Genomic DNA, 16,161 nt, shown 5'->3' with positions numbered 1-16,161 from the left:
AAATCGCAATATTGTAGAGATGATGATTCTAAGTTTTAAATCATGTGATTCTCTGCTGTTTTCAAACCTCTTTCAGAGAGACTGCCCGTTTGTTTTGCTTGAGGACAAGCAAAAGGTTAAGTCTGGGGAGTTGATAGACTATGTATTTAACCAACTTTTAGCCATGGTCTATAAGTGTTTTAATATATATATACTACTATATAGAGTCTATCTAGAGTATTTACAGGTTCAGGTACGTTCTGGAGATATATGGTGATTTTGGAGTCTTTTGAGGTGCAAAACTGTACAGACGCGTCCGATGTCTAACTATGGATGGAGATCTTCCGACCATTAAATTGAGCTCATCTTTTGACACAACATATAGTTTTTCGTTAGCTTTCTAATGCCACTGGTTTGAGGTCAATCAGCATCCTGTAACAGAGGTTATGCCCGTTTTACTGAAGAGTGGTCAGTCTACCTCGCGAGAGAAAGCTGTTGAGAAGAGGAACGTTTGTCGATCGATGCAGAACTCTTGAAATCGATCGATATGGATTCCAGAATGCGGGCCGAGCATATTTTATGACCGACTGAAGCCCAGAAGCAACCTCAAATTACCAGAATACCCTTGGACGACCAGAAATCCTATTTATGTTATTTCTAAGCCATTGTTGACGGCTACACGCTATCTAAGCTTTCTTTGATTCTTGTTCTTAGTTAGGAGAGAGAGGAGGAACTCCTTCAGAGTTCTCCTGGAACTCCATTGTTTTGGTTTTATTTATATTTTATGTTATCCATCTATGATTTCTGTGACAAACTTCATGTCTGAATAGATCCATCTGTTAGGTTTAGGGTTCAAATAGGTTAGAGGAATTAGCCCCAACTATAGATTTGCTAAGTTGTGGTATTCGTTGATAGATTTTTCTTTCTGCTTGTTTTAGCCTTGCTAACTAGAACATGAACCTAGGAATTTGCATGTGTCAAGCATCCTTGAACATTCTGTCTTGAATCTAGTCTATCATACTAGGACTGCTAGAAAAAGGCTAATCGCTGATCTAGGAGACTAGTGAGCATTATCAACCTGCGCCTAGGGCTTAGCTAGAAGCATCGATCGATATTGTCTTCTGATAATCGATCGATATTGCGAAAAGTGTATCGATCGATATCCCTATAGGATCATCGATCAACACTTTCTTGTGATCAAAAGACTAACCGTTGAGATTCAAGATCTACTTAGTTAACCAGTGAAATATTGCCATCGCTGATCACTATGATTAAGGAGTTGAGCTCTAATATATCATGCATGCAACTGTTAGGCATCTATAAGATTATAATCTCCAACACCTGAATAGAAACCCTAGATCTAGCAACCATCTTTCCATCAAACAAATCTCTGCCAAGCTGAACAATTGTATTGTTCAACTTGTTTACTGTTTACTGCTTTCCATATATTTATTTACTGCTTTAAACCTATTAGCCTTGCTTAATCAAACTGGTTAGATTTAATTGGTTCCCTAGCTCCCAGTGAATTCAATCACTAAGTACTACAACTCGAACTCTTATTTGAGAGATATCAGATATGTTGCGGGCTCTTGAGCTTTGGTATGAGGCAGACATGAGTCGCGTTAATTCCTCTAGGGAGAATCCTTGTCCGAAAAGAGTTCTGTACCAATCCGGCCCCGGTGCTTTCTCCCCCTTTACTGCCATTACTGCTTCCTTTATCTCAAAGGCTGAGGGGATTGCTATTAATGTTTCATTATTCTCCGGAGTGATGATCGGGCATAAGGCGTATCGGACCGTGTCCTCTCTATCTCCAGGCTCAGTGGAATAAATCTTTTTCGAAGTAGTCGACCACGGTCGTTGAAATCTCCTCTTCCTTATACACCACATTCCCCTCACTATTTTCTAGAACCGAAAACGGGTTTGCCCGGCGTCTATTCTTTGTTGTCGCATGGAAGAAACCTGAGTTCATGTCCCCAAGTTGAAGCCAGAGCAAGCGACTCCGTTGTTTCCAAAAAGCTTCCTCCGCCAGATATGCACAGTTGAGTTTGCCGTTAATATCATGGATCAACGCCGTATCATTGCGAGTACTGATCATCGCATCTTTTAGTTCACCCTTCAGCTGTTTGATGAGAACTTTGCTGTTATGTTGTTGCGATCTATTCCATTCTGATATTGCTCGCCTTGTGGACGCTAATTTTTCCATGACGAGCGCATCTGAACCTTGTGCCCAAGAGTCCCGGATGACTTGCTTAGCTTCGTCCCTTACGTTTCATTATTGTCGGGTCTATGAAGGACATTAATGGTTTATGATCTGATCCTTCATACTCAAGATATTGGCATCGTGCCGGTAGTTTTCCGCCCAAGAACTATTTGCCACAGCCCGATCCAGTCTACACCGAACAAGATGGGTTCCTCTCTGTCCTCTCCATGACAGTGGATCACCCTTGTGGTGAAGATCATAGAGGTCACCTTCCGAGAAGAAAGTACGAAGGTCAGAAAAAGATCCTTCTGATCTGTCCGTACCTCCTGTCTTCTCTTCGCTGTTAAGTATATCATTGAAATCCGCAGTCACAAACCATGGCTCATATCTAGTCTCTGCGGTCACAAGGAGAGAGTCCCACAGTTGGTTTTGTTTAGTTTTGTTTGTGCTGGCATTTACGAAACTACCATAAAATGAATTTCCTTCATGCTCAATCATTGTATCTATTACATCTGCGTTAGAAGACAACACCGAGAGTTTCAAAGGTTGATTCCAAAAAAGAGCCAGCCCTCCCACTCTTTGGCCTGTCGGAGTGACGAGGTGATGATCCTCGTATCTAAGCTGATCACACTTTTGACGTACCACTTCATCAGGATTTTTGGTCTCACATAGGAACAAAATGTCAGGCCGAAAATTATTAGAGAATTCCTTGAGACGACGAACTGTCCGGGGATTCCCCCGGACGGGATTCGAAAATCCGTATTCCTCATACTAGGCTTAGGAACGTTCTGCTGAGGGGTACATGATCTGGTGAATGTGAATTTCTCCCTGAGGCCATTGGCCTTGACGTTTCCCCCCTTCGCATTTCTTGAGGCTTTTTTGTTGCTGCTCGAACTTCCTCCGTATTCAATTGCTTCCTGCAAGAATGAGCAGTTTCAGATTTCCTCTTCTTTGCTCCCGTGCTCCGGACTGGTTTCGGGCTAGCTGTTACCTTTCTCCTTCCCGGTGGACGTTCAGGTCTCCTCTTAACAATCGCAGCTTCCTCTACGGGTGTAGCATTAACCAGACTTTCCACTGGTCCTAATCTTGACGTTACTGGCCCTCTTGGCAGGCTTGTAGGAGACTTCCTTTCTCCCAGTCGGGATGAATCAGGGAGTCTTTCTCGGGAGTTCGAGTTATGTTCAGAAATGCTATGTTCTGGCCTAACAGTTTCATCATGGGTGATGGGGCCTAGCCTTTGGGAAGCTGGAACTCTCTTAGGGGTACCCTTAGGAGCTACCTCCTGCTCTACAACGTTCATCAATAGGGAGGATCTAGCTAGTTGCAGAGCCGCATCTTCTATCTAACCCCTTTCCTCAACCTGTCTCACTCGTTCTTTACGCGCTTCTCGCTCAGTAGGGTCAGCACACTTGGTATATTGGAGCATGACATCACCCACTTCTACTCTAGCTTCATTTAGTGTCTCATGTGGAATTGTTGGGAAATCATCTTCGAGAAGGGGAGCCCCTTTTATCATTTTCCGGATTGTTCTTAGAGATACTAGACCCATAATCTCTCACCTCTGGTATCCGTCCTTGAACTTCTCGATAGTTGCTTCTTGCAGGGGGGCCTGGGAGATTTCTTTGATACGGGTGAGAGTGCTCGCGAGAGGGACGAGATGATCTTATGTTATCATGTCTCGATTTCTCACTAGAATTGTATGTCCTACGCATTGTTCCTCTTTCTTGCCAAGTTTTGGACTGCGGTTTATACTCTCTGTGTTGCTGCCTATGTTGAGGTTCGTTGTTGTATCTTCTAGGTTGTTCAGGCGCATTTTTTATTGCTGAGAATTGGAAAGCCCCCGGCTTCTCATCTCCCCTTCTCCTCTCCTCTGATTGTAAGGGGCCGATGCTAAAGATGCTCCTCTAATGGACCCAGATTCCTGAACTGATTTGTAAGCGGGTCTGTCTTCAATGGCTTCTTGGGAAGCCTTTAGCGCTTTTGCTTCCGCTCTTACCACCAGGCATTCCTTCAGCTCGTGGTCTAGCCGTAAGCATTTTGTACAATGCTTATCCAAGCGTTCGTAGGCCAACCTTGTTATGACCTCATCACCATTATGATACTCAACAATTGAGGTAATGATCCATGGTAGTAAGCCATTGACATGAACACGCATCCTAGCTGAGAGACTGGTGATTTCCGCTTTCTCATATAGACTGTGAAGAAAGGGATTAGTGACCATACTTTTTGGACTGATTTATTTGTGACTCTCCCTATAAGAGTCAAAGAGTGTTTGCGCAGTAGTTCCGTATTGTCTGCTTGTGGGACTCTGACGCGGGCTGTACGGGGAGGTTGGTGCTCTCCCAGTTCCATGCCCTTTCCTTTCTCAGCAGCCGAAAGTCTTCGGTGTGCCATAACTGAGAGGACCTTATCTTCTTACTAGGCGGTCAAGTTGTTATAGCTTTTGGTTTCCCCTTTTACCTTCCGTTGAGGGATTCCCCTGAGAAACGTGGTAAATGATGCCTAAGTGTGACTTGTGAAAAACTCCCTAAGCATAGTACAAGGAACCAGTTATCTGATACAAGGATTCCCAAGTATACAGATTTGACGATGTGGTGGATTGCTTCGGTGTAGTTATTTCCCCTGTTGCCCGAACAACCCGAACGCAAGAGATCCAACACCAGCTTCAATATGCGACGGCAAAGCAGCTCCGGTGTGAAGTTGAGGCAGAACGGCGGTCCCTCCGACCATAGTCGGAGGAAGAACCCGGTGGATTTTCCGGCAAGGCTATGTTCGGACCAGCAGATACTCCCAAACAGGAATGGGCCGTTTTTCGACTTAAACATTTTTACGAGTTCTTCAAAAGAAAGTTTCTTGATACGATGTCGATTTAACGAGGAAGTTCACACTTCTCGTATAGTTTAGACAATTGTGGTGGTAAGTTAACCGTTTCCGTTTATATGATAACCATGAACTTCATTTGGGAAAAACGAGTCTTCGCGGTTCTTATTGTAAAGCTCCAATGGTAACTCCGATAGAGACGAAACGAGGGATTGATCCGTTGAGGTTCAACGGAAGGCATAAGGTCCGGTCCACGTCGCCTTACGGCGAGTCGGGAGGAGTTGGTCCAACTAGCCCATTCAGCGAGTTGGACGGCGCGTTAGGTCCAACTCGCCCGTTCAGCGCGGTCGGTCCAACTCCCCCGTTCGACGAGTTGGACAGTGTGTTCAGTGTGTTTGGTGAGTTGAACAGCATGTTCGGCGAGTTGGAATGCTTGTTTGGTTCTGTTATCCATTTCTCTCGAGTCTTTTGCTCGGGAACTTTTGTCGAGAGTGTGTCGAGAAATCTTTCGTACAAAAACGAAACTTTTGGACGTCGATTTCGAGATAATTGTTTTCGACCCCATCATAGCGCGTGCGACTCACATCCTCGTTATCTTCCCTTGGTTCTCTGCATGATTAAGAAGGCTAACAAGCGCTTCCGTGCATAGAATTAATATGAAAGGAGACAGAGGATCTTCTTGACGTAAACCTCTTCATGGACAGTATTTTTTCTTGGTTCTCCATTCATGAGAAATTTGTACTTGACCGAGGTGATGCATCTTATAATCCAGTCAATCCATATCTCTGAAAAACCCATCTTCCGCATGACAGCCTTAATGAATGATCATTCCATCCTATCATATGTTTTACTCATATCCGTTTTTATGGTCATTCTATTAACTCTTCCACCTGGCTTGGTTCTCAGTGCGTGGAACATCTCCTGAGCTATCACGATGTTATCTATGATCTGTCTTCCAACAACAAAGGTTGACTGGATTTCAGATATCCATTGTGGAAGAACCTTCTTCAATCTTTGTCATAAGACCTTAGATATTATTTAATAGGTGACATTGCATAGACTGATAGGTCTAAACTGTGTCATCTCATTTGGCTTACTCGTCTTAGGGATTAAGCAGATACTGGTCTCATTTACCACATGCGCAAGTGTTCCTTCAAAAAGAAACTGATTAGGCATACGAGTTAAGTCTTTTTTGACAATATCCCAAAACTTCGTGTAGAATAGGGCTGTTATTCCATCTGGCCCTGAGGCTTTTCCTGGGTACATAGCGAACAGCTAGTTTAACCTCCCATTCAGTTACTGATGCTGTAAGATCCTCATTTATTTCCCCAGTAATCGTTGTTCAGACCTCTGCTAATCCATCAGCTATAGCCTCCGGGTTGGAAGACTCAAATATTTGCCTAAAATAGCTAGTAGCAATGGCTACTAGTCCTTCCTCGTCCTCCACCACATTTCCATTTTCATCTTTGAGTTGTGTGATCCTATTCCTTGCCCTTCTTTGCTTCACTAGCGCGTGGAAGTATTTTGAGTTCCTATCATCTTCCCTTAACCATATAACCCTACTTTTCTTTTTCCAAAACATCTATTCTGCCTTAAGAGCAGTAGATAGTTCCGTTATAACATCTTTTATTTTCTCGAAAGTAGCATCATCATTCGAATATATATCCTCCACCTTCATCTTAAGCTACTCCCCTAGCTTTTCTGAATTCACATTGTTTTGTCTCCTCCATTGGCTCAAAGCTTTTCGACAACTAGCAATATGTTCCATTATATTTGCATCAGAAGGCAGATCATCCATAAATAAAAGATCAAGTGGCTCAACACTAAAAAAGTGATCAAATCCTAAGTCGGACTGAATGTTTTGCAACAGCAGCATCCTGTTTTTCGTATCAGAAAGAAACACAAATCCTAGACGATGCTTCTGACACATCTCTGTAAGGCATCGAATTGTGAGGTCGTTTCTAATACACAATAAATGGAAATTCATCCATGTCAATCCTCATTACCCATTGCTTTATCCAATCGGCATCTAACAGTTGTCCCTCCTTATCTTTTCCCAATCCAAGAAAGCATATTCCTAGTAAATGGAAATTCCAGCATGCCACAATCACTCAGCATCTGCTTAAAATGCAAGAAGGAGCTATCAGAACGCCTTATGCCTCCCTCCTTTTCGCTATGATCAGTAATTTCAGTAAAATCACCTATCATGAACAAAGATCAATTTCGTGTTGTTGCGAAACGCAAGACGTTCTCAAACCTAATCCCTATGTTTTATATTCAACCTTCCTTGAAAACTTTAATGGCCGTCTTAAGTCAACATCTATGAGCATACGGCCCTCTGTTAACTCCATAGTGTCAATATGGCCAATTCTTCTGCCTATAGTTTTCAGGTTTGTGTTTCTCCACAGATGAAGAGGAAAACCAATCAACTGGACCAAAATGGAATAATCCATGGGTAATCATCATGAACGATGGGTTCCCAGCGAACCAACACAAACATGCAAAAGTTAAAGTGGAATGGGCCCTGCCTCAGAACATAGTTTAGATCCTCCTCAGTCGTGAAGTTGAACAAGAACTTCTCATTCCTTAGATCATTAGTCGTGATTCAGTCTGCCATACCCCATTGAGAAGGCATCATTTAAAGTAGCTTTTCCACGTTCTGTTTTTTCGGGTTAAGGATCTTGGCGATCAAAGTGAGACCAAATTCGTTAATGACAGAAGAATCATCCTGATCTACCAGCTTAATTGGCTCATCATCATCTTTGTATAGAATCCCCTTGCCTTCAACATCCGCTTGATGAGCAGATTTCATACGGAACGATGACCCCATACAAAGATATGGAGCCAAATCACAGTAACAAAAGATATGAACAACTTGAAATGTTAACAATGACTAAGATCTGAGAATTGAAATCACCAATAAAGAATGTGATGGTAGATGGATAATACATCCGATGCACCAAAGAGTGTAATTGTATATGATCGGTCTCGAGCGAGAAGCTTGTATAGAGAATTCAATAGCTTCTGTTGATTATACATCAAGGAATCTATACTATATTAAAAGGGATATATGAGCTACATACAGCATGTCCACGTAGGACAATTAAATCGACCTATCATAATACAATATTTTGCCACGTAATCAGTGGTTGCCTAAGTTGGGCTTTCCGATTTTTTTTATCTGTCGTGTTATATTATTGGCCCATGTAGCCCATCAGATTCGTGAGATGGACATCGGATACCTCGCCTCTTCATCTCTCCCTTTCTCATTTCTACGAACCCTAATTTCCAGATCGATTCGTTACCCCTTTTGCTCTTCGTCTTCTTTGTTCTGTTCCTTTGCTCTTCCTCTTCTTTGTTTCGTTTCACGATCTGACACACGAACAATCCCCTTCCTCCATCAGAACATGCTTGGAAGTTCGACCATCTCCAATCTCTTGAACAAACACTAACTTAGAACTCTCTGGTATTTTTAAGATTTACTATTCCAGCTTAATGTCTTTATATTTGGTTTAGAATCGTAAAGCTCTTCATCAACTTTCAGATGTTGTTGGCCAAGGGTCTGACCTGAACAACGTGTAGGATTGTGGTCAGTTTTTTCATTACCCCGTAAGCCAAAAAAACTCACCCATTTTTTTCCAAGTGCTTATCTGTAGTTCATCATCTATATGATATAACTTTTCAAATCTCATGTAACAGTACGGTGGTGGGGTATGTGCCTTTATAGGATGACGCAGCAGCAATGTTTAGGAGTCTCCTAAACTCAGATGATAAGACCCAGTCTGTCATGGTGGTCATAACTGTCAATACAAATATATTTGGAGGTCTGGTCATCTTTATCTATAATTATTCACCACAGTACTTTTCATACATATATATTTCACTTATATTTTACTTAATACCATAGTCTATGAAACCCACTTGATTCTGCAGATAACCTCTATCTGATCTCCATACTAGCAATCAAGTTTTATTTTGACACTGGCCTTCCCGCCATTAAGGAGTTCACAACAAGGTTACAACTCATTCTGAGTTGTGCTTAAACTCAAATATAAATGTCACTAATCGTTTGATAATATATGTTGTCTACAGCTTGGGAGGTGCTGCAGGAGAAGTTTTCCAGTGTGCTGATACTATGGACGAGATCAAAAAAGAACGAACATGTCTCAATTCAAGATCTACACCCTTTCATTTCCATCTCTAACGAGCAGGTAACACAGGATTCCAACATATTTTGAAATTTCTTTTTCAGCTTGAAAATATCATTAGTAAATGGTTACTCTTTTATTGTCGTTAAGACACAAGCTGATTTTATTTGCAAGCTCGGTTTGTCGAGGTCCTCCACCAAACTGGCTGGTCGTTCGTCTCATGGACCGGATGCAGCAGTAAGTCGGACAAATCTGGCACTTCTCTCTGTCACAACAAAAATGTTTCTCCCAATGATACCGGGGTGATCAGGTATAAAGATACCATACTCAACCCATATATAAGGGAACACCCTATAGTTAGATATACGTTAACATTTTCCACCTTTTTAACAGGTACCGTCTCGAACTATCAATTGACAATGACAACGGCATAGTGCTACGTTTGTGGTCTTCGACGGGGAGATGACCAAGCTCACTAAGCAACATGGAACGGCTCTGGCTCTTGAGGAGGTTCGTTTTTAGTTTTACACTTCATTTCACCTACATTAGAATTGTAGAAAACACTCTAAATATCTCTCAAACCTACTACAGATAAATGGCGGTGGGGGCGGGAACTACCAAGATGTCTTGAAGAGCTTGCTAGCAAGGAGTACGTTTTTCAGAGCTGTGTTACTCTATACAATTTCACCCGAACTACCGTACCTTCACAGTGTCTATTGTCAGTGACAATAGCTTCTTAGACCCCCACTCCGAGGTTGATTAATTTAGGATTTCCAAAAAAATTTCTTCTAACTAATTTAAATTGACACGTACAACTGTCTCAGAGTTGCTTCATCAACCAAACTCCAGTTGTTGAAGTGGAAGGTCGACAACCAACAACTTCTGTAAGCAACACAGTTGCAGCAGCGAAGATAGAAATTGGAGGCGATGAATCAAGTCCAACAGGTTTTGAAGGCAAAGAGAAAAGCTGCAAACGCCCAGTGAGTGATCGTCTCAAGTCCATCAACCGTCCAGCATGTCCCCCTTTTAAATTTTCTAAATTCCTATGTTTTACCTATTTTGAACTTTGTTTATTTTCCTTTTATTTTTGAAAACTACTTCTCAATAGGAAGACGACCAATATCTTATATAATAAAGGCATTATTTACAGAATATTGCATATTATGAAAGTTCAACCTAAATGCATCAGTTCATGGTTACGTAGAAACATTGAAGTCACGTAAACATTGCATAAACTTCAAATTAGGAACACCAATTACACAACACATGGATTCCTCCTTCTCAAATATAGACAACGCAACAACACCGTGAAAGATACCCCACGAAAATTAGGTTTTGTCTTAATGGGGTATGATCCCATTTATATTGCTTTATACCATGGTTAAGGAAACAATTAAGTAATCAGACTAACTTAATTGTAACGACAAATCCATTTATACACAACTGTAATATTTCTAACTACATAAATTGTTTTTATATTTCAATGTAACTTTATATTTATTAGATATTGTGTAGCCAATTAAATTATGTAAATTATTGTGTAATTGATTAAATTTATATATTAAATTACAGTTTTCTAAAGTAATAACTTTTAAATATTACAGATTTTAATTAAAATTGGAGGATATATGCCTAAGATAGAGTGTCCACATAGGCGAAAATAATCGGCCAATGAGAAACTATATTTTGCCATGTCACCTCCTCTATTTGTTTTTACAAAATGATTCTTTAACTTTTTACTTAAACAATTATAACCAAAAATATTTTTTAGTAAAATATATTATTTATATAAATATAATTATATTTTTTATTTACATAATAGTTTGCAAAACAATATTTAGTGTAAATAATATCATAATTTTATAAAATACTAAAATAATTTGGACTGGTTCAACTTTCACAAATAAAAAATATTTAAACTTAGAAAAGAATATATCAAGAATATTCTTTTTAGGAGAGAAAAAAATACATCGGAGACAAATCCATCTCTATTATGAAATCCCTCTATTTTAGAGAAAAAATAGAGGAGTACATTAGAGATGGTCTAAGGCATTGTCGGCGTAAATGATCGACGTTGAAATTTCAGCTTTTCTTATTTTTATATTCTAATGTTTCAATATAATTTGAATATTCCCTTTGTTTTATAATATAATGGTTTAAAAGTATTTTTTGTTTCACTATATAAATTGTTTTTATATTTCAGTGTAACTTTATATTTATTGGATATTGTGTGGCCAGTTGAATTATGTAAATTACTGTGTAATTGATTAAATTTATATATTAAATGACAGTTTTATAAAGTAATAACTTTTAAATATTACAGATTTTAATTAAAACTGATTACATTTTGAAACAAATAGAGTAATATATAAACTAACTCTACATAGATATGAGGACAAAATTGTAAAATGGTCTCACCTTGAAATTTTCTCATTCAGTGCATTCCTAATTGGAAGGAGATAATCAACATCTAATATTATGTTATTCTCAGTATATTAGAAATGGTTGAACCGGAGAACAACAAATTAATTATGCCAAGCATAGAACAACAGAGAAGAGTTTTCATACCATTTAATATTATAATATTTCACTATATTAGTGGCTAAATAAGTTTTTTCTAGCACAAATACTCACTCAATTCTTAGAGTTTAAGCTTTTCTATCTGGTGATATTAGTAGTTTTATCCCAAAAAAAAAAGAAACGGTCGAACTGTACATTGTAATTGGAGAAAGAAAACAAACAAAAATCAACCGAAGACTTTTAAGGTATATGAAACAAAAATTAGAAATATCAATTCTCTGCAATTAAAGAATAAGGCAATAAAATTGTAAAAATACAAAATAAAACAAAAAATATACACAGAAAGAAAGATTTAGTAAAATAAAATCATAATATAATTTCCATAATTGATAGTGCTCAGTTACAGTAAAAAGTCTAAATTTACAAATACACAGTTGTCATACGCTTATTCTGAGTAATCTCTGGCTACAAGGTTCTGAAATCGTAACTCGAAACTCCATGGTATAGACCCAAAACAATGTGTACGTCAAAAGCTAATGTGTCACATAATTTTTTTTGTTATGTTTGGTGTAAAACACACTTTTTTTCTTACTTACATTATCTCTAAATTTGTCTGGTTGATACATAGCTTACATAGTTTCTCAAAATTTGGCATTCGTTTTACTACTTATATGAATGATATGTAACTCGCTAAAAGCATATATTATTGCAACAAAAAAACCCACATATTCATATATTTTACCCCGAAAATAACCGAATTAGCAATGTATCTTAAACATGTTCAGATATTTGTACTAAAAGTAACCATATTATCCAATTTAGTTCAAGTATTTTGTACTAAACTATCCAAATGTACCAATAATAACCAAAAAAAATTCATTATATACACTTTTTGAGCATTTTTATTCACACTATCCTATTTTAAATGAGAACACACAAAATATTGAAATTAACTAATATAATTAACTTATGATTTTAAATTAAATTATTAAAATACTTATATGTACAATTGTAACTTATATTTTTAGATATATATATATATATATATATATATAAATTTTGGATTTTTTCGGTTACTCATTTGGTTCTTGGTTTAGACCATATTGGGTTCTGGATCTTCGGATACATCAATTTAGGACCCATTCGGTTATTTACCACAGATCGGATCGAGTTCGGAAGTCTGATTTTCGGGTTGATTTAGGTCGGATCTTTAGGTCTGGATATTTTGCGTAGCCCTAATTTTACTATTAAAATATTTGAGTTATGACTTCATATAATTCATTTTCTTTCAAATGTTAAAAATTTGAATTATTTTGCTTAATAATTCATTATTTTTCAAATAAATATATTTTTTTACATAACTCTAAAATCTCGGACTTGATTCTTCATATTTTATTAGTTAATTGTGTTACATATAATATAAATACTTACTTCAAGTTAAAGATAAAAAAAAATCAAATTTAAAAATTAGTTATATATAATTTAATATACAAAAATTTACTTACAAATAAAAATGATAAATGTAACAAATTTAAATATATTATCAAGGATCTAGTGTAAGTAATAAGAGAAGGATTGATATTTCGAAGAAAATAATCAATCTAGGAAGCCAGAATCTCAAACAGGGGGTTGGTACTTGTAGAAGAAGACGCCAGCGAAACTGCTTCTCCGTTGCTGCAAATCCAAGGAGGCCACAAGGAGTGTGAGGTAGTCTCCCTTGTACAGAAGAGAAAGCTGTCGAGGGTGAGTGAAGACTGGATCGACATCGAGATCAATCAGATCTTAAAATCGCCATATCTGTCGCCGAAAGCTCTAGCCACTCTATCAATGGTTACTACCAATTGACTTCTCAACTCAATGGTTACCGATAAGACTTCTATCAAATACCAAACATAAAATATATTCTTCTTTCTTGGAAAAACATTATATTGATAGGCTCATGCTTATATACGAACATAATTGAATGTATATATGTACTTATTAGTACTAACATGGTTTAATGTATCTTGTTTATAGGAAGACAAAGTATTTCAAGGTACCAAACAGCTACTATATATCTGGACTTGAGTGAGGTTCGGAACTGATCTAAGTCACCAAACCCACAAATGACGAAATTATATCAATCTTCTTTTGACTCTCACCCTATATACTGGAGCTACAAGAGCTTTACTTTGCCAAGCCTAGTTGAGACCTGCTTGCCTCTCCCACGTGAGATCAGCCGAGAACTCAGACAATGCGGATCTTGGATTTCCTTCAGCGATAGCCAAGTAATACAGGGCAGTTTCATCATCGACTTGCATGCTTCTCCTTAGAGATTCAATTAGCTTCCGCTTTCCATGGGCTGATACAGTGGACAGATGATTCATACCAGATGCAGATTGTTCTCTTTTTGGTCCACCTTCGAGGTAAAGTACGGCTACTTCACGTTTGGCGTACTTGTCTACCTCAATGTAGCAAGTGGTGTCAACGAGAATTTCAGAATTGCTTATTGGAATAAGCAGTCTGTCTCTTGAGTAAATCCCATGGTCGCTCATCATGTTGTTTAGTCGCTTTATGTCCATAACCTACATTGTTCAAGGAAAATCTCAACTTATGCTCATAATTCTAGCCATGGTAGACAAAAGTTTTAGAGCCAGAACCATATGAGATAAAATCCCTACAGGTCAGATAGGGGAACTTTAATGTGCTCAGAAAACTTATAAAGAAGGACAAAGTAATGAGATGGTAAAAAGCTTTTCAGGCCTAATAAATCCATATAATATAATATAGCACTTTATGTTACAAACTTCCTTCAACGTGAAAGCCTAAACGTGCCTGCAAGGTAAAAAGGGTTGATGACAAACTTCTTAATATGAGAGCAGATATTCAAAATGAACTGTTTGTATAAGTGTTACCTGTATTACAGCAGCAGAGTAGCCTTAAACTAAATCAGTCAAAAACAATTCATGTAGCTCAAATTTCTAAATAATCTTTTTTGTCACAAAAAAAAACAAAAAAAAAAGTACAGATACATTGTAAATTCACAAGAAATTTCCACAGGGTAAGAATACAAGATTGAAATTACATCTTATTAATTCATGCAATTATCCAAGGGGAAGATTGGATTCAGCAGAAAAGTGGCGAAATCTAAGAGATTCGAAAGTATTATCAAGAAGACAAAATTGAGATTCTCACTTACGCAATCGAAGACGAAAGAGATACCTGAACGGAATACTTAACGGCGAGGCTAGTCACGCTATCACCACGAGAGATGCGATGAGAGATGGCGAATTTCCAGATTCCGTTATCTCTCCAGAACGCACCTGAAGCCGGTTTTCCCACAAGGTCCTTGATCCGCCATGGCGCCGTGAAAGCAGACGCCACCAGATCGTTCTCTGTGGCAACGGAGTTCCAAACTCTGCAAACGCAGCTCGCACGCGCTAGATCGGCGACGGTGAGCCTCTGGAAGATAAGGCGTAGTGTGTCACGGCATGTAAGTGCCATGAAGTGAGAATTCAATGGCGAGATGGTGGTTGTTGATTGATCGGAAGATCCGACGACAATGAGAGATTCGGTGAGGAAATCGTTTCCGTCGCTTTGATCGCAGCAACAGCAAACCATAGAGAGCAAACGTGGAAGGATGTATGTCCACCGTCTACTAACTCAATCTCCCGGACCAGGTCTATTTTTTTAATAAATTAATTTATTTTTAATGTCAAAATTAAAACATTTACTGTTTTTTTCTCTTTTATTTTATAACTAGATTTTGTGAAAGAACGGATATATTTTTTATTTTTATTTTTTTAGAAATTTAATTTTTATATTTATATTTTTTTTTGTAATCATATTTGTGTTTTTCTTTCTAATCATATTTTTTTTATAAAATTTTTAATCAAAATATATTTTATAAGATAATAGCAATTTAAAAGTTGATTTGGCATAAGTTCAGTTCTTTGTAATCATATGCTTGTATACCCGTTTTTTGGTAATTATATTTGTCTGTTTTATCTCGATCCGCAGGTATAATGTTGGTTTGTAATTTTTTTGTATTTTATGTTTCTATAAATAAGTAACAAAATTTTTCTGTAATTTAAAAGATACCCATGCTATATCACCTATTTAAAAGATTAAGGAGTCGACTATATATTTAAATTACTGAAAACTAGGTGTTTTGTCCGCGATGCAGGCTTAAACATTTTCATAATTTTTGAAAAGTTTTTTGTACACTATATTCATAATATATTAAAATAAATCATAAAATAACTTAATATTATATTTTTAAGTATATAATTAAAAAAATATGTTGTTCAAAAAAAATTAAAAAAAATTAAAAAAATATTTGATTATAATTTAATTATGTAATTTATGTTTTTAACTTTTTACTAAAATAATTTTTCAGATAACAATACAATATATATAGAGAAATTATTTTTTTTTTTAATTTTATTTTTAGATTTCAGATAATTTAATATTCTATTTTCAATTATATAATTAAGAATTTAATTTGATTAATAT

General features: G+C 37.4%; 1 protein-coding gene and 1 long non-coding RNA gene across 6 annotated transcripts; one reads left to right on the top strand and one right to left on the bottom strand.

Moving 5' to 3' along the window:
• Positions 1–8,217: 8,217 nt before the first annotated feature.
• On the top strand, positions 8,218–10,301 carry LOC103848272. 5 transcript variants are annotated; one of them, XR_001956930.2, is made up of 9 exons: positions 8,220–8,465; positions 8,544–8,608; positions 8,699–8,823; positions 8,933–9,014; positions 9,092–9,210; positions 9,322–9,457; positions 9,541–9,657; positions 9,739–9,901; positions 9,972–10,301. It is a non-coding gene; the product is annotated as an uncharacterized LOC103848272 (long non-coding RNA). The 5 variants fall into 5 exon arrangements; XR_001956929.2 differs by having other exon boundaries at positions 8,221–8,465; positions 9,298–9,457; XR_004456517.1 differs by having other exon boundaries at positions 8,218–8,465; positions 8,727–8,823; positions 9,092–9,457.
• Positions 10,302–13,551: 3,250 nt separating this feature from the next.
• On the bottom strand, positions 13,552–15,796 carry LOC103848274 (F-box protein At1g55000). Its single transcript, XM_009125213.3, has 2 exons — positions 14,869–15,796; positions 13,552–14,231 (listed from the first exon to the last, which is right to left on the bottom strand). Exons 1-2 carry the CDS (start codon positions 15,265–15,267, stop codon positions 13,848–13,850), a joined length of 783 nt encoding a protein of 260 aa, XP_009123461.1. The 5' UTR covers positions 15,268–15,796; the 3' UTR covers positions 13,552–13,847.
• Between the last annotated feature and the right edge of the window lie 365 nt (positions 15,797–16,161).

Source organism: Brassica rapa, chromosome A03 (genome assembly GCF_000309985.2).
Source record: "Brassica rapa cultivar Chiifu-401-42 chromosome A03, CAAS_Brap_v3.01, whole genome shotgun sequence".
Taxonomy (NCBI): domain Eukaryota; kingdom Viridiplantae; phylum Streptophyta; class Magnoliopsida; order Brassicales; family Brassicaceae; genus Brassica; species Brassica rapa.
Note: the sequence above shows the minus strand (reverse complement) of the source record. Positions and strands in the feature narration are given on the sequence as shown.

What these genes read in the sequence shown, in the direction of transcription:
- LOC103848274 (XM_009125213.3), bottom strand. Translation starts at nt 15,267, where the DNA reads ATGGTTTGCTGTTGCTGCGATCAAAGCGACGGAAACGATTTCCTCACC. An exon ending in CCGTTAAGTATTCCGTTCAG is followed by an intron (nt 14,232 to 14,868) that starts GTATCTCTTTCG and finishes TGAACAATGTAG; the next exon opens with GTTATGGACATAAAGCGACT.